This window comes from Felis catus, chromosome A1 (assembly GCF_018350175.1).
Source record: "Felis catus isolate Fca126 chromosome A1, F.catus_Fca126_mat1.0, whole genome shotgun sequence".
Taxonomy (NCBI): Eukaryota; Metazoa; Chordata; class Mammalia; order Carnivora; family Felidae; genus Felis; species Felis catus.
The window spans coordinates 101011907-101036311 of NC_058368.1; the positions used below are offsets into that span (position 1 = coordinate 101011907).

The window sequence follows — 24405 nt, forward strand, 5'->3', positions numbered from 1 at the left end:
AATTTTTTACTTTAAAATTCTAGCCTCCCCAATAAAAATATTTTTTGATTTTAAAGAAGTGTCAAAATCTCATGATCACAGTTTAGAAATAACACATGGCTCTCATATCATCTGTCACCTGTGATCAAATGATAATGGCCACTTAATAAGGATTCTGGCACACCCTTTAGAGTGACTACTATAAAAAAAAAAGCAAATAACAACTGTGGGCAAGGATGCGGAGACCTTGAAACCCTTGTACGTTGCTGGCAAGAATGTAAAAGGGCACAGCCTCGGTGGAGAATGGCATGGCATTTTTTCAGAAAAGTATACAAAGTGACCATGTGATCTAACCATTCCACTTCCGGGTATAGACCCGAAAGAAGTGAAAGCAGGGACTTGAGCAGATTGTTTAAACACCCACGTTCTTGCCAAGAGGCGGAAGCAACCCAAGCGTCCATGAATGGATGAATGGAGAAACAAACTGTGGTAGATACATGCAACGGAATATTATTCAGTCTTGAAAAAGGAAGGAAATTCTGACATGTGCTACAACACGGATGAACCTTGAAGATATGCTAAGTGAAATCGGTCACCAGGGATGACTACTGTGTGGTTCTCCTTATCTGAGGTACCTAGAATAGTCCAGCTCGTGGAAACAGAAGGTAGAATGGTGGTGGTCAGTGGCTGGGGGGAGGGAGAAATGGGGCATTAACGTTCACTGGATTTCAGTTGGGGAAGAGGAGAAAGTTCTGGAGACGGATGGTGGTGAGCGCTGCACAACAGTGTGAATGTGTTTAATACCACTGAACTGTACGTTTAAAAATGGTTAAAATGGTAAGTGTTATGCCTATTTTACCGAAAAAATTTTTAAGTTGTTTTTAAAGGATTTTTGAGTAAGGATGTAACAACCAGTTAATGATATTTGCCAGGGTGCGGAACAGATTTTGGCACACATACTTGGTATTAGTCTCCTATCCCTGACAACCTCAGATTCTAAAATGGTATATATATTTTTAATTTTTTAATGTTTATTTTTGAGAGACAGAGAGAGCCTGAGCACAAGAGTGGCAGAGAGAAAGGGAGACACAGAATCCCGAACAGTCTCCAGGCTCTGAGCTGTCAGCACAGAGCACAGTGCGGGGCTTGAACTCACAAACCGTGAGACCGTGACCTGAGCCAAAATCAAGAGTCGCTACTTCACCGACTGAGCCACCCAGGCGCCTCGAACTACCTTTCTTTAATGGTTACTGACTTGTATACTTCATGCAGGACCCAGTCTCAGGAGAACATCAGTTTAGCCCTGGGGTGGCAGGTGGCCATAGGGAGGTACTTGTCTTAGTGGTTCTGGCTGTGTAACAGAAATGCCACAGACATGGTGTCTTATGAACAACCAAATTTATTTCTCAAAGTTTTGGAAGCTGGAAAGTCCAAGATAGGGCACTGGCACATTCAGTGTCTGATGAGTGTTCTCTGCCGTGTCCTCACATGGTGGAAAAGGGGCAAGGAATCTCTCTGGAGCCTCTTACAAGGGCACCAAACCCTAATTACCCCTTAAAGACCCAACTCCTACCGGTCTCTGCTTGAAACACCCTTTCTGTCTCCCTTGAGAAGATGCTCATACTCACCTGTTAGGTCTCAGCTTAAATATTCCTTCCACAAAGAGCCCCTCGTTGGTCCCGCCACTCTGCACCATGAGTTTTTAGAATTTTTATTGTCGAAGTATTGTTGACATATATTAGTTTCAGGTGTACATTAATGAGTCAACAATTCTGTACCTCACACTGCTCAGCGCAGTAAGTGTAGTCCCCACCTGCCACCATACGATGTTATTACATTATTGCTGATTATATTCCTTGTGCTGTACTATTCATCGCGGTGACTTATTTTATAACTGGAAGCTCACACCTCGTAATGCCCTTCACCCTCTTTTGCTCATCTCCCCACACCCCTCCCCTCTGGCAACCACCAGGTTGTATCTGAGTCTGCTTGTGTGTTTGTTCATTTGTGTTTTAGATTCCACATACGAGTGAAATCCTATGATACTTGTCTTTCTCTGGCTTACTGTGTATCATAGCAAAGTGTTCCTTCTTAGCATTTAACCAAAGAACATGAACTCTGTGAGAGCAGGGCCATTTTCTGACTTGTTTACACTCCATTATGGGGCCAGGAGTAGATCTCAGGAGCCACTGTGGAAGGAGGAGGTAGCCAGCGCCCTGTCTTCCCAGCCCCAGCTCAATGCTGGCTACGTGCTCCACAGCAGAAGCTTCGTAGATGCATGTGGAGTCAATGACCTTGAGTTAGGATTTGCTAACATCTTCCCAAGTTCCCATAATGTCTCATTACATCCCGATTGTTCTGAAAACAACTGTCTTCTACAGTTTCCTCATGAACTTCACATATAGAGTGGTAATAGGTTGGGTAACTATACACTTGGATGATTTCTTAAACTCTCCTGTTAACAAATGATTAAGCTAATTCAGTGATTACAAACCTATGTTGTGCGACACCATAGGGCGTGGCTTTCGAAGTTTGGACCCAGGACCAGCATCATCCAAGAACTTGTTAGAAATATAATTTCTCAGGTCCTGCTCCAGACTTACAGTCTTAGATGCTCTGAATCTGGGGCCTGGAGATCTGATAAGCTCTTTAGATGATTCTTGTGCACAGAAAGTATGAGAACTGTAACCCTAGGACATTTCAAAGTATTTTCATGTTGTGTATTTTTTTATATGTTTCAATTTTTTTTTTTTGATTTTAAAAAAACCCTCAATACTTCTAGGGGAACTGGACACAAAGTTAAATCAAGTCAGGATGGTACATTAGAAGGCTGGTGATACCTTTAGGACAACAGTCCAACCCGTCAGCATCTCAACAAAACTAACAAGGTATTTTAAATCTAGTAAAAGATAAGAACCATCACACTTAGAAATTGTCTTCCTTCACAAGAACTGTTATATCTGGTTATCATGGTAATTTTTCCTCAGCACAGAAGGCAGCAAAATGTCTTTCTAAATCCTTGATATCTTTCTAAATTTGAAACCGAGTAAACTAGAATCTTTGACTTCATGGAACTTACAGAATAATGTGATATTGGATGCCTAAAAGCCCCCAAAATTTGTCATTATGAAGTGTGTCAAGGGCTCTGAAGGACTATGAAGAAGGTTTACTTATGCACAGAGAAGATACCTAATTTAGATTGGGGCAGGGCAGGACCCTTCCCTGAGTGAGTGACATTGAACCTGAGACCTGAAGAATGCTGGAGGAATTAGCTGGGCAAAGAATGCGAGTAGGGAGAATGTGTTACAGAGACATCAGCAGGTTCTAAAGCCCTGAATCAGGAGAGAGCTGTAGCCAAGCTCCCCATGGAAAGCCAGAGAATGTGGAGCATAGTGAGGGGCTGGAGCCAGATCCCACAGGGCTCCCCTCGGGAGGTGGCCTTCAAGAGTTTGACTCCTAGCTTGCGTGCAATGGAAAGCCATTGATGGGTTGTACATAGGAGGGATGCGATCTATTTTATTTCATTCAGGTTTATTGACAAATTTTATTTTTATCTTTCATATTCATTTATTAATTAGGCATGAGACATTTTAAAACATGATTTTTAAAAAACCCTCCAGACAGCTGGCAAACAGCAGCAGGCAATCGTCAGTTTAGGGTCATGCACGTGGTTTGTCCCTCTTGAGCCAACTTAACAAGATCACTCTGGCTGCTCGTGGAGAATAGACTGGCCACGTGCACGATCCAAAGCAGAGAGACTGTTAGGAGGCCCCTTGAATAATCTGGGTGAGAGATGACCTCCTGTTTTAGGGTGGTAGCAGGGACGAGGATGAGACACGGATATGTGAGATCTATTGCACAGCTACTGGTGAACTTGCTGGTGGACTTGAATGTGGAGGGTAAAAGGAAGGGAGAAAGAAGTCAAGGATGGGTTTTTGGCCGGCACAGTTGGGCCGATGGTGGTGCCGTTCATTGATGAGGGCTGGGGGTGGGAGGTCGGGACCTGCTATAGGCTGAATGGTTGTGTCCCCCTCACATTCATACATTGAACCCCACTCCCCTGTGTGATGGTCTCTGGAGGCGGGGCTTTTAGGAGGTGATTAGGGCAGGAGGGCAGAGAACTCCCTTGTTGCTTCCACCATGCAAGGCTGTCGCAAAAACACGTGAGTCCTAAACCAGGAAGAGGTTCGTCACCAGTCCCCAAGTTTGCCACCAGCCTCCAAAATGGTGAGAAATAGATTTCTGCTGTTTGTAAGCCACCCACTCGATGGTACTTTGTTGTAGCAGCCTGAATGCAAACAGGACCCTTGTCACCCAGGGAGCTCCAGGTTTGGGGATAAATCCTTTCCTTCTTGGTCTCTTCTCCAGTGGATATACTGTGACTTCTCCTTTATGAGTTTCATCTGCAGCAGCATGAAAGCAAAACTAGATGCAGCACTGTCCCCCCTACCCCCCAGCCCCCCCCCCCCCAGCTGAAGGAAGCTCGCCTAGAACTTTCCCACTGTGGTGATCGGTTTGTGCCGAGGCCTCTTTCGCTTCTTGCACGAGGGTCGGGAACATGCTCTGCAGCCGGGAACAAAGCAAAGCACAGAGAGCTCCATACTGCTGCCTACCTGAGTCTCCAGGTGGTGTGTGGGGTGAATGTACACACTTCTGTCATTGACCCCCTCCTCCAGGCAGGCCACGTGAAGCCCCCAACAAACGAAGATTCGACCGTGGTCTCCAGAGCGGACGCCACGACTTCCACAGTACTGAAGGCTGGAGAGAGTGATTTCTCATCACCTCTCAGGTCAAATCCAAAGTACTCCCCTAGGGCCTGGCTCTCCATCAGCTGCCCACAGCCAGCCGCACTCATGACCACGGTTTGACACTGAAGCCGGCTAGCATCTGCTGCAGACACCGCCCCTTAACCTCACCACCCCCTGGGTTTCTTCCTCTTTAATGTCTGACGCCCACCTCATTTTGCACCATCTACTTCTACCAAGCCCTTCACACCTCCACTCAGAAGGTAAAGAGGAAAAGCGTTAAGTTGTTAGAAGATTACAGTCTTTGAGGAAAGCAGAAACAGTGGGAAGATGCATGCCCGCGTTTAACAACCTTTACAGTCCTGCGAGATTTTAAGTACCTCATGGTATAAATGCAGACCTATTGTTTTTGGTTACCGGTTCTGAATGTACTTGCTGGGCATCAGTTATGTGTAAGATACCAGGGAGGGGGGATTACAATGAAGATCTAATCCTTGCCTTAGAGGAGCCTCCAGTCCAAGAGGAGATGGGAGACAGCAAGCCGGTCAGTAAGTAAGCAAGCAGTTAGAGTCCCCCCCCCCCCCCCCCCGGGGAGGAAGTTTCCAGGGGGCTCCCTCAGGGCTCCCTCAGGGAGCCCTGTACTGAGTCCTAAAGCCACAGGGAGCAGAAACGCGTGCGGGAGGCTGGCTAGGCAGAGTGAACAGCTTGTACAAGGCTGGGAAGCAGTTCAGGAGTTCTGAGGTCTGCTGTGACAGGAACAAATAAAGTCTTGAATTTTCTCTGCTCCAGGCTGACCACTTCTTCTTCCTCTCCTCCTGACGTCCCGTCATAGTGTGGGTCCTGCTGCCCGGAAGAGGCACAGGAAGCAGACCTCTTTTTGTATCCAGGTTGGAAGAAAAGATTCAGGTTTCCAAATGGAGGTATCTAGGGACGCCTGGGTGGCTCAGTCGGTTAAGTGGCGAACTTCAGCTCAGGTCATGATCTCATGGCTCATGAGTTCGAGCGTCACGTGGGGCTCTGTGCTGACACCCTGGAGCCTGGAGCCTGCTTCGGATTCTGTGTCTCCCTCTCTCTCTGCCCCTACCCTCCTTGCCTGCTCTCTCTGTCAAAAATAAACATAAAAAAAAAAAAAAAAAGAACAATTTCAAATGGAGATATCTATCCAAATTACAGGACGTACTATTTGCCACCTAGGACAGAAAGGGACCAGAGTTTGAACAGCCAATTGAATAGCACTTTAAATAACACACTGGGAAGAAAAATCCTTCCCACCCTCTCAAAAATGAGTGGATGTGGCAACAGATGACTCTTAATAAAAGTTCAGAAGTGGGCGGTGAGGGCATATTGGCATGTTGAGTTCTCTCCAGATCCTCCAAAACTGAGAGCCTCGAGCGTTCTCATAGAAGTAGTCATAGGGTGAAAATTCCACGTATGGATTTGGGGTTGCACATTGTTGTGACTTTAATATTTGTGAGATGGACTTTTCTTCCCCCCTCTTCCAGACAGGATTCCTGTGACTAGCCACTGTAATTCTGCTTTAGTGCCGGTTTTCTTTCCATCACTCGAGAATGTCAGCACCACTAGCGAATCTCCAAGCAGGTGATGTTATATCACACCTAAAACTTAGGCTTGGCCAAAATCTGAAGTCCACAAGATGAATTACAGACTTAAGTGAAAGCCGTTAGGTACTTAACAGCACAAAAATTTTCCATTACAAATACTGTTTTTCCTCTTTCTTAATTTAAAAAAAAAAATGCCTTGAGGGGGCTTTGGATTTCCAAGCCTTCCAGATCAAAGATTTCTTCAGCCCTCTGAATTATAGGAATGTTAAAAACAAAAACAAATCCTTTTCCTGCTATAAAATCCTTGCCATGTTTTTGTCTTTAGGTAACTCAAAACGGCTGAACTAAAATATGAGGCTGGTGAGTTCTGTTCAAAACCTAAAAACTCATCCGAAATGGAGTAGTTAAAAGTTTTGAAAGTGTCATTCTAATCAGTCTGTCCCAAGAATAAATTTTACTAGAATTTATCTTATTTGATGATCCTCGAAATTGCAAAATAGCACTTAGAATAAAACAACGTATGGCTAAGGATACCGCAATGTTTTCAACTGTTTGTTAAAGTGATTCGGGATCAAAATTTTAATAATTTGGGCACGGTGGTGGTGATGGCCAGTATAATTTTCCTCTGAGTCTGTATACGCCCTTGGCTACTATGTTTCCTTTTCACCGCACATTCGCCAAAAGAGTGAACTGTTAGTTTCAAAAGCTTTTGCAGAAAGTAGAGGCTTTTTGTAAAGCAGTAGTTTAGAGTTGTGAGTCTGCCGATGGTTTTGGTATAAGGCACAACTCTGAGCCTACAAGAAAGAAACAGCTTTGAACAGGGTGTGTGTTGTGAGCTTATCAGCCGCCTGGCATATAGCACCTTGCCTGACAATTTACTACGTGGGCGATAAGTGGTCTCAGAATTTCAGCACTTTGAAAATGAACTCCTTTTTGCTTTGTCACTAGAGAGATGTCTATGATTATGCTCATGCTAATAAAAGCACTACAGGGCGAACTCTGTGCTCCTGTGCATGGAGACATCAGTGGCTCATGTGCCCTCTGACATGAAACTTTAAGGCACTTCATATATCTAACAGGTATTTGTTGCCAATTTCCTGACATGTTACCTTAAAAAACTTTTTTAAATAGCCTTTTTTGGGGGTACCTGGGTGGCTCAGTTGGATAGGCCGGCTCCAGATTTCAGCTCAGGTCATGGTCCCAGGGTTGTGGGATCGAGCCCCACGTCGGGCTCCACGCTGAGTGCAGAGCCTGCTTGGGATTCTCTACCTCCTTCTCCCTCTCCCTCTGCCCCTCTCCCCAGCTTGTACTCTCTGTCTAAAATAAAATAATTTTTAAAAAATGAAAAAATAGATTATTTCTAATTATTAGAAATGTATCTTAGAGAAAAATTGGGAGACCAAAAAGGTAAAAAAAAAAAAAAAAAAACCAAACCATAAACATAAAAGAGTTTAAAAATCCCACCATTTTATTTTCTTCATGTCAATTTATATGTTGTTGCATTTGCTTTATGAGAATGCATTTACATACTTGAGATCAAGCTGCATCCAAAATTTCTACTTTTTTCTCAAAAACAACCATTTTCTCATGTTACTCTAAGTTTTGTATCATCGTCTTAATGAACACATGTTCTTCTGTTACGGGACATATATTTTATAACCATTCTGGGACAGTCAAGTGGCTTCCAGGATTTTGGGATCATAAATAAGCCTGCAGTTCACATCCTTTTTTTTTTTTTTTCATAAACTCTATGAGTTTGGGGCTCAAACTCAAAACCTTGAGGTCGAGTCACATGCTCTACCCAACGAGCCAGCCATGCACCCCTGCAATTCACACCTTTGTACTTAAAACTATTCGATATTGCTGTGTTAGACAAAGGTGTTAGCTTCCAAGCAATCAATTTGCCCTGGCTTAAGCAAAAAAGCAAATGTATTAGCTCGCAGCGCTAAAAAGCTAGGGGTGGAGATGGGCTTCAGGCATGGCGGGACTCAGGGGCTCGAAGGTGTCTTCCGGAACACTTCTTTCCGTTTCCTGGATCCGCTTCCCTCTGTGTCAGTTTCATTCTCAGCCTTGCTCCTTACAGTCTCTGAGAGGAAAGACTGCCACTCTTTCCCAATATTTCCACTGGGAGTCCCACGATTGAGACTCATTACCTTGACTTGGGTCAAACACCTTTCCCTGAGCCAGGCACAGGGCCCAGGGTGAAGGAATGTTCTGGTTAGCCTTCAGGACATCCCCGCTCCCTCTTCCACCTCACCCCCTGCCACCCTCACTCTGCACACCCGGACTCTGATGTTTCTTGAAGCCACCAGCCTGACCGTCAGCCAGGCCCACTGCCTCACACACTCTTCCCTCTGTGTCCCCCGGGCTTGCTGCCCCCTCACTCCCTTCAGCCTACACTCAGGACTTCCCGGACCACCTCACCTCTTCACTGTCCTCTCTCTGTGCTATTTCTCTCCAGAGACTTACACCTACCTGATGTCCTGCTATATATTCATGTGGCAGATGTTTGAATTATTTGTCTTCATGGGAACCACTAGGCTGTCACTGTGAGCAGCTCTACCCAGCCCTCAATAAAATATCTGTCAAGTGAGCTAATAAATGAGTTTGGCAGGCCATGGATGTACCCGTCTGTAGGGTCAGCCTCCCCTACTGATACGAAATACTTGCAGCAGTGGTGTGATTCCCCAAAGAAAATGGGCAGCCATGCCCAGATGGCAGGGAGAACTGGGTCCTGGACCAACCAAACACCGGGGCCCATGACCATTTCACATCTCTTTCAAAAGCAAAGTGCCAGGAATAGGACTTAAAATACGGATGTGAATGCTTTGAGTTTCTTTTTTTTTCTTCTGATTTGTAAAAATGTGTATTTTGAGAGAGAGCACAAGCAGGGGAGGGGCAGAGAGAGAGAGAGGGAGACACAGAATCCAAAGCAGGCCCCAGGTTCCAATGCTCCAATCCATGAACCGTGAGATCATGACCTGAGCCAAAGACCGACACTTAACCCACTGAGCCACCCAGGTGCCATTTGAGTTTCTTGATGTGTAAACTAGCTCCCCTATTAAAAAAAAAAAAAAAAAAGACTCTCCTCATAGCAGACAAAATAATCTTTCTTCAATGCAGACCGCATCACACCCTTCCCCAACTTAACACGGATAGCTCCCCATTGTACGGTGTATAATGGAAGAAGCCGGCTGTGGCACCCAGGCCCACACAATCCAGTCTCAGCCTGACTCCTCTGCAGCCCCGGAACCCACACCTTCTCACCTGGGGAACCCCCGGCCTCTGCTGGCCTCTCCGCCTGACCCCCACTTACCCTGTCAGCCTCAGGCCTCAGCTCCAGCGTCCCCTCAGGAGACCCTTCCTTGACCACGCAAACAGGGCTCCTCTTTCACCTGCTTCACACACATGGGTGTCTCTTCCTCACCCCATCAGCACCCTGTCGCCTTATTTATTCTGTCTCCAGCTCTAGAAGTAAGTTCCGTGGGGTCCTTTTCTTGCTGCTCTGGAGCTCCAAACTGGTACCGGGCATGTCGAAGGCCTTCAGTGAATTTGTCTTAGAAAAAAAAAAAATGAGCAGGTTGCTCACCAAGAAGGTGAGCTAACACCCCCGTCGGCAGTGAGAATGATCATTTCATCTCCCATCCAGTTGAGATGAAACAATTTGCTTAGAATACAGCCCAAGAGATGGAATTTTTTTCAAAGGTAGTTCTCAAAATTTATTTACTGTTCTTTTTCTTTTTTTATTGAAGAGCTGGAATCCTGGGGGGGGGTCCTGACTGCGTGGGTCCTAGAGGAGAAGCACCGGGGCCGTTTTTGAGCAGAGCCTGCCCCCATTTGAGGCCAGGCACTCTGTTCCAGCCAGGTATGTTCCAGCAAGGCCCCAGGAGGGTTCCACTTTCTCATCCGGTTTGAGCACAGCCCGAATCTTCGTGCCCACTGTGTAACTAGGAAAAAAAGGTGCCCTTTTGTTGCAGTGGGACTCAAGGGAACTTTCTCAAACTGTTCCAGTGACTAAAAATTAGTGAGTTAATCCACTCAAGTGTTTGGGATGTGGTCAGGCGTCATTTGTGTGCATTCCCACCCCAAATTAGCCAATCGTGTTGGTATTTTGATGGGCAGAACCCCCTCTAGTCTGTTCACTGTTAACATCAGAGTACGTATATTTTTGTACATGGATTTTTTTAAAGAACTTTAAACTAAAAAAAAAAAAAACTCTTGCAAAAAGAATTGACCTGTATAAAAAGCATTTAATATAGAGAACACAGAAGCACCTTCCACCAGGTAAAAGTCCCGATGACATATATCTGATTGCACTAGTCACATCTCTCTTTACCTGCAGAGAATTTGTTTGAATATAAAATAACAAACTTCATGTCCCCATCTTCTTCAGACAAATCTTCAGCATCCCTCAACCTGAAGATCACATTTAATTCAGCAGAATAATGATTGTGCTCATAGAAAGAAAAGAGATCATCCAAAGTCTTCTAGTTTAAAAATAGCACCATTGGAGAAAGAGGATATGTCTTCTAAGTGCAAAGTCCCAAGGCAAGTGATTTACTGCAGTTCATGCAAAGTAAACACTGAGTGGCTGATGTTCTGAACTTCCCTGTGATCAGGGGTAGAAAACAGAAGTAAAAACAAACCAAAACAAGACAGAAAGGCAAACAATAACTTTGGAGAATCAAAAGACACACACACACACACACACACACTATCCCTGCCAGAGTGTGTTCTTTGTTTTCTGCCCGTTGTATCACCAGTCAGGGACCTCGACCACGAAGGGTGTCTTCACGTCTACCTTGCCACTGCTGACGATGGTGCAGTCGGTGAGCGGACGGTCGTGCCCATCAGTTGGCTGCAGTTCTATGGAGTGGACCACTGTCTAGGAAAGACAAGCAGACCCATGGCTCGCTTCTGACTGGCAACCGTGGCGGTCAGAAGGTGAAATCGCTGCCCAGTCTGAAAGCCCAAGTGGGAAACCAGGGGTTTTTTTTGTTGTTTTTGGGTTTTTTTTGTTTTTTTGTTTTTGCTTTTTATTGGTTTTCTACCCGCCCCCCCCCCCTTGGTATGATTTCAAGAACCACACACGCCAACCATGGTAAACTTACCGTATTCAGGAAATTTACATACAATAGAATAAAATGTATCCACTCCCTTGCTAGTGAAAGAACGTATTTGTGAATTTCCCTCTTTTAATTAGCATTTTATATTCTAAACATAATTAGATATTTTTGTACACACATGGCTCTCATGAAATACATTTCTTCCTGCTTCACACCCGATGTAAGAGTTAATGTGGAGCATGGATCAGTTTCTGCTCTGCCCTGTAAACGGTCTAGGCATTAAGAAACCAGGTCAGAAGGCAGCCTTTAGAAGCGGAGCGGGGTCTGGGTTTGTCCATTTTCAAGCTGACCCCAGCCATTAACCTCCAGGATGAGTTAGAGAACCCAGCCCCACAGTGGCGTGAAAGCCCTATCTCTACCCAGGAAGGCTGCACACACCTGACGCTTCACACTGAAGGAGGGAGGATTTGTCCAGGACTAGGAATACTGGCTTCTGACCTGCTTCCCACACAAGGTTGAGACAAAGAGGGCAACAGTATGAAACACACACACACACACACACAAACACACACACACACACACACACACGATTGTTTCCTTCTGGAGAGAAACGTCTGGTGATTTTTTTTTTTTTTTCTGGAGAGAACATAGTTGTCATTAATCTCTCAAAGAAGTCTATGACTCAGAATGTTAAGGACTGTTCCTCTGAGGCCAGGCAGGTCTCCTAGGATGCACCCCAGTGGGTGGAAGGAATTCAGTGCAGTCAGTTACAGCCATCAGAAGATCGAGAGGTCAGAAGATCTAGAAAAACCGTGACCAGAAGAAGAAAACACAACACGTGCACTCTTCATTCTCTCACGGGTTAGCGTGATGTATTCCACAACACTCATTGCGGGAACGTCTGAACCAGTTTACTATTAAACTGTTCAAAACCTGGTTCGGCCCACTGGTCAAAAACCCAGACTGACTGAACACACGCACACCCCCGTTAGGCTCACGCCAAGAACAGCATTCCCTTAGAGGCTGGCGGAGTGGTGCACTTGTGACTGGGTAAGAATACAGTCCTGTGAGGACAGTGACGTCTCACGAGAACACAGGCCTGTTCTTTATTGTGACAGGATGTAAAGTGAGCTGCAAAGTCATCCGTGTTGGCCATATTTCATCTCACTCGCCCGTGAGAACCCTATCTTCAGCAGTGCAGGCTGAATACTTGCTTGCCCTGTGGGTTAGGTTCTGAGGGGGGTCAGCTCGGTTCCTGGCTTTTCGATGGGCAGAATCAGGATAGCGGGGAGAAGGTGGGGAAGAATCGCCATAACGGAGCTAACGTTTGGAGGGAAGAGGCAGAACTCGGACCTGAGAATGAAACAAAATCAAATATGGAAGAGGGCAGGGGAGTCAAGAATGGTCCAGGGTTGGGGTGAGCGGAACTTACAGGTGCTAGTTTAGGAGTTGGGAGAACTTCTGTGGGCAGCTAGCTGCTAAGGAGAAGTGTTGGGAACTGAAGAGAGTAAGGATTTTAAGACGTGTTCCCGTGGATTAGGAGTCGGACCCCTCTGCTATTCTTTCAGACAGACCAGCAGAAATCTGAGTTCTCTCTAGCACTTTTGGTTGCTGTACTGTGACTTCGAAAGTGACCTGTTTGTGTCCCGAAGCACCTGGGGCTCAGTGTCCTTTTTTTAACAGTTTATATTTAATTGTGGTAAGAAACACATAACATAAAATGTACCATCTTGCCTATTCCTACATGGACAATGCAGCAGTCTTACGTATATTCACAGTGCACAGCTCATGGGCAGAACTTTCTCATCTTGCAAAACTGAAACTCTGCACCTACTGAACACCAACTCCCATTTCTTCCTCCTCGCCAGCCCCTGGCAACCACCATTCTCCTTCATGTTTCCGTGCATTTGACTGCTTTAGATACCAAAGTAGAATCATCCGGTCTTTTTGTGACTGGCTTATTTTACTTAACATACTCAAGGTTCATCCACGTCGTAGCACGTTACAGGGTTTCCTTCCTTTTTAAGGCAGAATATTATTCTACTGTGTACACATTTGGGACCCGAGTCTTATTTGGTTACATTAAAAAAGTTTTCATTTATATCAAGTAGTAAGATAAATTAAGTACTCAGTGTTTCCACATCAAGTCTCCAGCTTTTGCCCCGGTGCTCCTACCAGTCAGAACACCACAATATGGGGTGCCTGGGTGGCTCAGTCGGTTAAGCGTGTGACTTTGGCTCAGGTCATGTTCTCGCGGTTCATGGGTTCGAGCCCCGCATTGGGGTCCGCGTACTGACAGCTCAGAGCCTGGAGCCTGCTTTGGATTCTGTGTCTCCCTCTCTGCCCCTCCCCCTACTCGTGCTCTGTCTCTCTCTCTCTCTCAAAAATAAACATTAAAAAAATTTTAAAAATACCGGTTTATTCACCTCTGAAGAAGCCAGTCATCATATAATGATGAACCTCTAACAAACACATTTTAAGATGAAAATAAATCACTGAAAGTCCTTCATTATAAATAGAAGGCTTCGAATGAGAAATAATAACATATCAAGTTACCATTCCATCAAGGACTTTTCCAAATACCACATGTTTGCCGTCCAACCAGGTGGGCTTGGTCAAGGTGATGAAGAACTGAGAGCCATTGGTATCAGGCCCAGCGTTGGCCATGCTGACCCACCCGATGCCATAATGCTTCAGTTTGAAGTTCTCATCTGGAAATGTCTCACCATAAATGCTTATACCTGGGTGAGACAAAGTGGAAAAAAAAAAAGAGAATCTGGAGAATCACCAGATGTTATATGAAAGTAAATTCTTCAAAGGGAGACATAAGGTTTTAATAGAATTGGTTAACCTCTGGAGGTGGGGAAGGGGGAAAAGATGGTAAAACAAAGGAAAACAAAGGAGGTGATACAATTTGGCTCTAGACACTCAGATAAACACAAAAGATGTGGCAGTACCTTCTGGCCTCCAAGCAAGACCCAACGTTGGCTAAGCCAACAATTCACTCTGAACTAAGGAAGTGAAGGGCAGGATGACATCGTAGAGCCACATGGAAAGGCACGTGAGCCATCCTCCTGGCTCAATCTCTGTCCGGAGCTTCAAGTCACTTGTCCTGTGTCACTCCTACCTCAGCACCCAACCGTGATGCAATTAGCACTTGCCACCCTCAGCTAATTCTCACAGCCCTACAGAACAGGTATTCTCAATCCCATTGTGAGTGAGGCAACAGGGGTTCCAAAGTTTGAAAACTGCACAGCAGAACTGGAAAGTCAGAGGACTTTCTGTCACTAAAGCTGCTGCTCCCTCCTGCGTCAGCGCTCCGAGCAAGGGCAGCCCGCCAGGAGGTCATCAGGCACGATGACCTCCGGTCTCATCAGGAGACAGAGGGTGGTGGCAACCGGAGCACCCAGTGATCCAACCCCTGAACAGAAGAACCAGACGGGGGCGTGTGGACTGGAGTTCTGGCAAAGCCCCAAGTGGAGCGGAACACGGTTTCCCCACACGACAGCGGGAGAGACCATGAGAAGTGTCTGCTCTGTCCTCTCCCACCTGGAACGCCTGCCACGCCCGCCTCCTCCGCCTCCCCTTCTGCCGGGCTCCTTATCCCTCGCTTGCCAACCTTAACATACTGGCTCAGTTAGACAGACCAGGAGTGGGTGTCCAAGGCAAGCGATTCACAGCTGACGGGTCAGGGACAGACGAGGTGGCCTGGAGAAAGCTCTGCTCACAGAGAGATCGAGACTGAAGTGAAGGGACCTGAAAGGTCCTCCCTCCAAAACTCAGAGAATTTTAACTCAAGACGTGCGTGCACATTTGCACACGTGCGTGCACACACACGGCGGGGAAGGAAAAGAGAGGGAGAAAAAAGCGGGAAAGCGGCCACAGGAAAGCTCAGTCACTGTTCCTGCCTGGCCCCAGGGCGGGACCCTGAGATGATGGGGGTCTCAAAGGACACTGCCACCGGACCTGCAGGCTTTTCCAGAGAGGCCCAGCTCTGCAGCAGCGGGGGCTTGCTTCCCCAGGCATCCACCCTGGCTGGCCCCACTGACCCGAGTCACCCGAACCACTTCTCTGCTCCACTCTACATCTCCATACCCCTGTGGCATTTTGGCAGGGAGTGAAAGTAACTCTCCCGAAGGACCCGGCCAATCCGAGGGCTGAATGGTCGCCATTTTGTTACAGATAAGCCATGGCGGTAAGCATACACTTAGCAGTAGTGCTTGCACACGGCCCGAGTGTTTCTTTAAAAAGTTAGCAATCTAATACCCATCAAAGCAAGTTATTTGCTGAACTGGAAATCTTAAACCTGAATGAAACTGAAATCCTAATGTGGTTGTAGGTATGGTGTGTGTCCAGGTCACAAACTCCCGGCGATCCCGAGGGAAGACGTTCCAGGGAGCTGGGCACCTGCCATCCGCAGTGAGGAACCACAGCCTCGGGGATATCCGGCGTTGCGTAAGTTTAATTATTTGTGCTTCGCAGGGCTCTGCCTTTGTTTACAAAAGCATATGTTATAATTTTGACAACTCCTCTGTTACTTTTTATTATTAGTGTTGCTGGAAAAGCTGACAACAAAACGAAAGAATTTTGAAAGAAAGGGGTAAAGCCACCTGTAATCCTGCCTCCTAAATTCCAGCCTCGCCCTCCCAGAGTGGTGGCCTCCCCTGCAAGTTCTCCTCTCCCGCATCCCCGTCTGAGGCCGGCTGCCACCCCAGCCTGCACACGGTGTTATACTCAACCTTTCCTTCCTGTGTCAGATAGCCTTCCCTACTGTTGCAAACTGGGAGTCTAGCATTTTAAAAACTGCACAGTGGTCTACTGGATGAATATATCTCCGCCACGAAAAGATAAGGAACACCAAAGCAATACTGTTTAAAATCAGGAAGCCCCCAGGTCACGATCTCGCGGTTTGTGAGTTCAAGCTCTGAGTCAGGCTCGGTGCTGGTGGTGTGGAGCCTGCTTGGGATTCTCTCTCCCTCTTCCCCATGTGTTCTCTCTCTCTCAAAATAAATTTTAAAAAAGATAAAAAAAAATAAATAAAACTAGGAAGCCTCACTCATTCACACCTAGGACTAGATTTTGGTAGATGAGGTCCTCCCTCCTGCCCCCCGCCCCCCGGCCCAAACCCTGTGCTTCTGAAGAATTAGTCTGGTGGTCTTGATGAATTGGTTTCCTGAACCTGGGAATTCACTTCATGGGGTGGATACACTGACTTGATCTGAGGTGTCAGTTTGGTAGACAGAAAAGGAAAAATGCAAAAGACAGTGTTACCGCCGGTGCCGTCCCCACTGGTGATGTCTCCTCCTTGAATCATGAAATCTTTGATGACGCGATGAAATGTGCTTCCTTTATATCCGTAGCCTTTCTAAAGAGATTATGTCAATTGAATATATGAGTATGTATAACCCACACCAAAAGATAAACCCCAGCGTTTATCTGGAAAGGACACAATGAGAAAATGACACGAGCTATCGGCAGAACCTGATGAGGTCCCTGCAACAAGGTACTAATAGAAATGTTCTCATTAGCAGACCCAAAATAAAGAAACCAACTGTGGAAGTCAAGGATTCACGTGAATAAGTGAAAACAGAGCAATCTGCGTTCTCATATGATGCAGTTCCCCTCAATTTCTAGAACCCCAAGGACACAGGGTGCCCAAAGAGTAAGATTTTGTACGAAAATAAAGTAAAATACTGTTAAGACGTCCCGGGTTCATTGGACCTGCTAATTCCACACTTATTTTCCCAGAAAACATCTGTATTTATGCCGGGCTTAAAAGAAGGAAGATCCCATTCTGTGCACAGTTAAGGGACCCACAGCCGAGACCTACCTCGCCTGTGGCCAGAGCGACAAAATTTTCCACAGTCTTGGGCACAACCTTTCCAAAGAGGCCAATCACAATTCTGCCAACATCTTTGTCTCCGATCCTCACGTCAAAGAAGACCTGCGTGTGGTTGAACCGGCAGAGCACAGGTACAAGGTAAGAGAAGGTTAAAATCTGAGAAGGCATCACTACGCGAAAGGCCTCCCTGCCCCCACAGCAGCTTATAAGGGAGCCCTAAAACCCTCGTGTGGGTGCAAGGCACCTGTAAACATTCATTCCGCAAGCACTCAGTGAGCCCCCGCAGGCCGGGCCCTGTGCTAGGTCCTGGGTCTGAAGTTGGTCAGCCAGTGAGGTCTCCAAGAAAACTCCATGCCCCCCCCCACCGGCCCCCGCACACCCCAGACCGCACAGCTGCCACCTCCCATTTCCCAGCTCTGTGCTCTTCCAGAAGGGTGATGCTCCAAATCTTGGCAGGAGAGAAAAACTGGTGGAGAGAGAAATCGTCTAACCATCCAGATTTATTTTTGTGTGACTTCAAACAGGGCCCAATTCCCAGTGAGTTCTCATAGACATCTGCTGTCAAGGGAACTGTAAGACATCAGAACGCACAGCAAGTTCTCCTAAAGGCCTGCCACTCCCCTGCGAGCCCTGTGAGGCTCCGGCTCCCCAGCCTCATCCAGAGCTCCCCCCACCCCTACCCCGGACAAAACCGTTCACCCTGGGGACTCCACCACTGAACTCAGGGGTCATGCTCCCAAAATTGGGGGGGGGGGTGACTGCGTTCTCTCTTTCTGTCACCACATTTTAGAGCAGATAAAAGGAAACACGGACCCACAGTGAGTGAGTCACTTGTGTGGATAAACCTTAGAAAGTTCTCTTAAACTATGTTGTAAAAACCTGTTCCATCCGAGGGGTGCCTGGGTGGCTCAGTTGGTTAGGCGTCTGACTTTGGCTCAGGTCATGATCTCACAGTTCATGAGTTCGAGCTCTGCATCGGGCTCTGTGCTGACAGCTCAGTGCCTGGAGCCTGGAGCCTGCTTCGGATTCTGGGCCTCCCTCTCTCTGCCCCTCCCCCACTCACACTCTGCCTTTCTCTCTCTCTCTCTCTCTAAAACGAGTAAACATTAAAAAATATTAAAAAACAAAACAAAACAAAAAAAACCCCTGTTCCATCCGAAATGAAACCACCCACGTTTTTGCCTCACAGATCACGGTGTTACGAGGATTCCGGGCTGGAATGCTTGAAAAGGCTACGGAGTCGAAGGGCATTCTATTAGCAAGTTTAGATTATATGAACCAATTTACAGTTTGAATGGGTAAAAAAAGACATTCAAGAGATGGCTTTAAAAAAATGTAAGAAGGGTTGTCAGAGGAAAAAGATGTCTTACAGTTTAGAAAAATCATAAAGTAAAGACTGTGAAGCGTTAGTCCAAGACAAGAGCTTCTGCCAATACATCAGCACGTCTGTCACGGGGTGATGTGATATTTAGTGTTCCGTGTGGCATTTGAGAGTTTTTACATGGCCACAGCAGCCAAAACCGTATTATTATTTATACGGCACAACTTTATAGAATGTATAAGAGACCGGGCCCTTGAGATGCGGCGACGCACTTGAGGAGAACAAGTCAATGCGGCTGGGGGACAGGAAGCTGCATGAATGTGCCACAAGCCCGGTCGTGCAGAGCCCACGTCGCAGAGAAGCCGTTTCTCCAAAGTGATTTACAAGCCAACGAGAGAATTCAATGACGGGCAGTAACGAACCAGCATCCGGAAAAGACTCAGGGACACAGTCTTCTAGGGACACCATACAAGACGCTAGAAAAGCCTGCCAGACTTGTAAAATAAAGAAAAGAAAATATCGCCTTTGAGTGTTGAGACAGCACGAAGAAGAAAATGTGGGAGGGCAGCAGACGATGAAGAAGAGGGCTTGTCACCCAGCAAAACGCGTCAATAAAAAAATCTGACTTTCTTACGTGCGGCCCAGCACACATACTAACAGCTTTTTCCCCCCAAACTGAGCATTTAACTTCATGACTGACAGCACGAAAACGCAGCAGAGTTTTCCTGACTCCAGTGGAAATGATGAAGTCAAATCTCACTCGGGCTTCAAGCGCATGAGGGGCCAGAGGGGGCCCAGAGGGGGGCTGAGGGCTGAGGGCAGGCATCCTGGAAAAGGCGTGATGGGGAGCAGGCCTGGAGTGGGGGGACTAGAACGATCATGAGCCCCACCTGGCAGAGCTCCTGAAATGTGGTCTCTGTGCACAGAAGCAACAGGGAGAGAATCTCACCAGTTCCAGAAGGAAGGCTGCGGCTATGAGATCTGGGTTTTGTTAGGCAGTAGAAAGGGAAGTAACAGGATCCAGGGAAGACGGGGGATTTTACTCAAGCTGGGGGGAGGAGAATCTGGGAGCTCTTAGACCAGGGAGGAGGGGGGGGGGAAGAGGAGGGGGAGGGGGAAGGGGGAAAGGGAGGAGGGGGGAGTAGAGGGGGGGAGAGGGAGGAGTAGAGAGGGAGGAGAGGGAAGAACAAGAAGAGAAGGAGGGGGAGGGAGGGGAGAGGAGGGGGGGAGGAGAGGGGGGAGAGGGAGGGGGAGGAGTAGAGGGGGAGGAGAGGGAAGAACAAGAAGAGAAGGAGGGAGGGGAGAGGAAAGGGAGGGGGAGGAGAGGGAGGAGGGGGAGGAGTAGAGGGGGAGGAGAGGGAAGAACAAGAAGAGGAGGGGGAGGGAAGGGGAGGAGAGGGAGGGGGAGGAGGAAGGAGGGGGAGGAGAGGAAGGAGGGGGAGGAGAGGAAGGAGGGGGAGGAGAGGGAAGAATAAGAAGAGAAGGAGGGGGAGGGAGGGGAGAGGAGGAGAGGGAGGAGGGAAGGAAACAAACAGGACCTAGTCAGTGGTGTCTCGGCACTGTGCCTACATGTCTCGTATAATTGATCCTCCCACATCCTTGGGCGAGGGGCACGTGCTGTCATCACCGATTAACACACGAGAAAAGTAAGGATGAGGGAGGCTCAGTGATTGACCAAGATTCCCCAGCCGGGAGCAGGAAAGCCAGCTCTGCAGTCCCAGGTGACACCTAACTGGACTGCGGTTAATCCTGGCTCTCTCAGGGGACCCCTAAAGGGCAGAAATGGTGTTTTTAGGTCCCCAGTGCTTAGCACAGCGTCAGCTCGAGCGGGTCCTCAAAATGTGACTAGTTCAATGCCAGGTGATATTACAGGAGGACCAGGGCACACATGTAGACAGAGGGTGCAGGGGACCCAAGGCAGACCCTATCACCCTAAGATCATCTCCGACTGCTGCGTGCCCTTGAGAAGCGGACAAGCGGTGAGGCTACAGTCCCACAGAAAAGAAAAAATGTATATATAAGTAGGTGTAACATAACGGGAAATCAGGTTTATAACAAGACAAGTACAGATGGAATGTTATGGTTGGAGGTGATGATTATCTGTGCAGATCAGGGTGGGCTTCCTGGCTGAGGTGGCATCTGAATTCCACACTGCCCTTCAAGAGTAAGCACCTCAGTCATTTCTTTTATCCCCTGAGGGCTACTTTTGAAAGTCATTTGAAAATGATGGGCCACTGGAGGTGGGCAAAGAGGTTAGAGGGAAGAGGCACTCAGAGCCCGATCCAAACCCCTGTTGGGTTAATCCTGCTTCCCTTTCCAGAGCAACCAGGGGGGATGCAGGGAGGATCCTTTCGGGAGATGACCATTCCTTTCAGGGCTGCAAGTTCACAGGAAGATTAATAGGGTAACATGAATAACAGTAACAACTGGCCTTTTTAATCACCGTTAAGCACTTTACCTGCTTTATCACATCTAATATACAAAAGCCCGGAGGGTAGATAGTATCTCTGTCTCCACTTACGGAGGAGGAAACAGAGCCTCACACAGGAAATCACCTGCCCAGGGTCACCAGGCCGTAGCCACTTGGCCCCTCCATGCTGTAGAAAGTGCCAGCATGCTGTGCCGTTGGGCAGTTAGGAAGATGGCAGCATTATTCTCCCCACTCTAGGTGCCTGACCTTGCACACACCCCAGGGCATCTGCTGAAACAGTCAGGGCTGCACATGCCAATCCAGCGGATTTTGACACCGGTGAGCCAGAGCCTGGACCTGAGGCTCTCGGGCTGGGCTGAGCAGGTGGCTGAGGCGGTGGCCGGTGAGTGCCACTTTAGGCCTTGTGGGTGACGGCGCCTCCCACCTCTCTTATAACAGATTCCTACTTTTAAACGAAATCAGACGGAAAGGAAAAAGACTGATGGGGAAAACACTAGTGCCAGTTAATCTACTTCTCCTGACTCAGTTTTTAAGGTCTCTATTTTCCAGTAGGTTTTTGTTTTAAAAAGCCCACTGAAAAAGCCATTCGACAGGGTCAAATCTGCAGAAGACTCACCTGCACAATTAGCTTTTAGAATTTAATGACAAATTTGGTAGGAAAGAAAAGGACATATATTAAAAATTCTGAGAGTGGGGGCGCCTGGGTGGCTCAGTTGGTTGAGCGTCCGACTTCAGCTCAGGTCGTGATCTCACAGCTCGTGAGTTCCAGCCCCGCATCCCAGCTCTGTGCTGACAGTTTGTAGCCTGGAGCTTGCTTTGGATTCTGTGTCTCTGTCTCTTTCTGCTCCTCACTCGCTTGTGCTCTCTCTCTCAAAAATAAACATAAAAAAAAAAAATAATTCTGAGAGTAGAATGCATGCAAACTTCCTCAGTGACAGCACCCTAGCCTAGGGGCCAAGAGGCTCCAAATCTTCCCCTCCTGCAGCCACCAGCTTCCTCCCCTCTTGGCCTCCCTTCTAGAAGTTCCCAACCCAGGCTACACATCTCCAGACGTCCTGATTCACTTGCTCTGCGGTGGGTGACCGCACCGTTAGGTTTTAAAGCTTCCCTGGCCAAGTCTGTTCCCCAGTGCTGCCGGTGATATGCTCACACTAAGAAATTGTTCACGGTTTATCTGAAATTCATACCTAACTGACAAAGTTCTATGTCAGCTGGCAGTTTACTTCGTATCCCCCACTCCCTTCTAAACCGTGGGCAAATCTTGTCAGTGTTACTTCAAAAAAAAAAAAAAAAAAAATCAGATCAGCCCAAAACATGGAGAGGCTGGAAGTGAAATTGGTGCTCAAAACAACCGGGCTCAGTTTCTCTCTTTCATACACGCACCCGCAGCGCGGTATGGCCTTTCTGTTCACTCTTGGGCTACATCAGATGTTGGGTGATCTCCCTCTCCCCACCCCACCACCTCGCGTGGGGTCTGTGGTGGAGGATTTAGGCACTCTGCCACTAGCTCCACAGTATCATTTCCACTGGCAAACACCAGCTTTATCGTTAAAACAACTGGCAGCTGCCCCTCCTTCCAGATTCCAAGACACTGCTGCCAGTGGGTTTTTCCAGAAGTGGTGATCAAGGGCACCCAACCATTCCCTCCCTTCCTCCCTCGCTCTCTGCACCCTCCCATTATCTTCTAGCCTGGGTAAATATGCTGAAAAAAAAAAGAGCTTAAAGTGGAGAGAAACAGTTCATGGTAGATAATCACTGCCCTCCCCCCGCCCCTCCATTCCCGATAGAGATTTTAAAAGGCTGGCAGAGCTAGTCCCATCCCAAGCTCAGGGTCCAAAGTCGAAAAAAGTCTAAGTCTAAAAGCACACCTCTCCCTCCCCACCCCAGCGGGAGGACCACGGTTCCTAAATACAGGAGGCCAGTCGGTCTCTAGAGCAGTGCACGTAAAGCCGACCCGCACACTCCCGCGCAGAAGCTGGCCCCGGGACCCCCCCCCCCCGCCCCAGGCCCGGGTGACAGCGGCGGCGGCCGCCCACTGCGCCCCCGCGGCTCAGAGCGCGCCTCTTCCGCCCGCCCCAATCAGCATTCTTTTCCTCCTTCTGTTCCCGAGTCCCCGCCACGCCGAAGGAAGTACTCGCGCCGGCTCCTTCCTGGAGAAAGGGCCCAATAGTTCCGGAAGCTTCCTCTAGCCCCCAGGCAGGTCACGTCGGACCCGACCACCCGCCCGGGGGACTCAGTTAGTTCAAACAGCTCGGCCCAGAGCCCCCAAGTCTCCCGGGACAGCGCCGCCCCCGCGCGCCGGCAGCCCCCTCCCTCCCCCTCCCAGCCCCGCGGCCGCCTCGCTTCGCCTGCGCCCGGGAAGCCCCCTCCTCGCCGCCTCGGACGCTGAGGACCCAGTCCCCGAAGTTCCCCCATCCCCCTGGCGCGCACGAAGGCAAGTTGCAGCCCGCCGCTCGATCACCTTGGCCGTCACCGAGGGGCCTCGCCTGCCGACGCGCGAGGCCCCCGCAGAAGGCACGAGCGCGCCGAGCCCCACGCAGAGCGCGAGAGGTAGCAGCAGCCGGGGACCCGGGCCCATGGCGAGCGGTGGCAGCGGCGGCAGCGGCTCGGGCGCCACTGCAGTCTCCGGGACCGTTGGCCGGACTCCTGGGCGGCTGCGCCTGCGCGCTCCCGGGTTGGGGGGGGTGGAGGCGGGGGGGATGGGATGGGGCGGTCGGGGCAGGGCCAGAACCTGGGGCGCGCCCCTCCGCAGTTCAGCCCGGCGACCCGCTGGGGACTGGGGGCGGCGCGCCGCGGAGGGCGCAGCCGGGGCTGACGGCCGCTCCTGCGGCGGGTGCGCGGGGCGCCGGGGGTCCAAGCGAGCCCGCGGGGCCCGGGGGGAGGCGCGGCCCCTCGACGCCCGAGAGCTGCAGAGCGCGCGCGGGGCGTCTCCGGCAACCTACGGCGCAGGAGCGCGTTGACCTTGCCGCAAAGTTCAGGACTCCCCGCGCTGCGGGGCCGCCTGGCCACTTGCGCGCGGCCGGGTCTCTGCGGAAGGGTCCGCGTGGGTGACGCGACATCCGAGGAAGAGCCCCCGCCGCGCCTGCCGTGCTCCATCCGAGACTTTAGCTTAAAGGTTTGGACGTCTCTCAGAGCTTTGGGAGCCCTGGATGTGGTGACTCGATGGCACCTGATGAACGACCCTTCACTGAGATGATGCAAGTTGGAGATACAAGTTTTACAAACTTGAAAGTAGGTTTAGGAAGATTATTTCATGATATGGGAAAAGCTCGTTATACCCTTTAATGGAAAACTCCGGTTGCAGAATCACATGGAAATTTTGATCTCATCTGTGAAAATAAATATATAAAGGCTTTTTTTTTTTTTTTTAACGGTGAGAAACGTACCACAATATTTACGGTAGCTCTGGTGACAGAATTAGGGATTTTTGCTTTCTTTGTAATTTTCTGATTTCCCAGG

General features: G+C 48.6%; 2 protein-coding genes across 3 annotated transcripts in view; one reads left to right on the forward strand and one right to left on the reverse strand.

Moving 5' to 3' along the window:
* SNX24 (sorting nexin 24) overlaps positions 1–17272 on the forward strand; it is a 179941-nt gene extending 162669 nt beyond the window's left edge. Inside the window, exons 9-11 of one of the 2 annotated variants that reach the window (XM_045058194.1) lie at positions 15692–15807; positions 15904–15952; positions 17101–17272. In XM_045058194.1, the coding sequence (XP_044914129.1) occupies positions 15692–15807; positions 15904–15952; positions 17101–17128 (193 nt within the window). In that variant the 3' untranslated portion in view covers positions 17129–17272. Of the gene's footprint in view, positions 1–15691; positions 15808–15903; positions 17015–17100 lie in introns of those variants that run through there. The other variant, XM_045058198.1, reaches the window with a different exon arrangement.
* PPIC (peptidylprolyl isomerase C) lies at positions 10517–23604 on the reverse strand. The gene is made up of 5 exons (XM_023254682.2): positions 23408–23604; positions 17183–17296; positions 16624–16717; positions 13909–14093; positions 10517–11171 (listed from the first exon to the last, which is right to left on the reverse strand). The coding sequence occupies exons 1-5, from the start codon at positions 23522–23524 to the stop codon at positions 11043–11045; spliced, it is 639 nt and encodes a 212-aa protein (XP_023110450.1). The 5' UTR covers positions 23525–23604; the 3' UTR covers positions 10517–11042.
* Between the last annotated feature and the right edge of the window lie 801 nt (positions 23605–24405).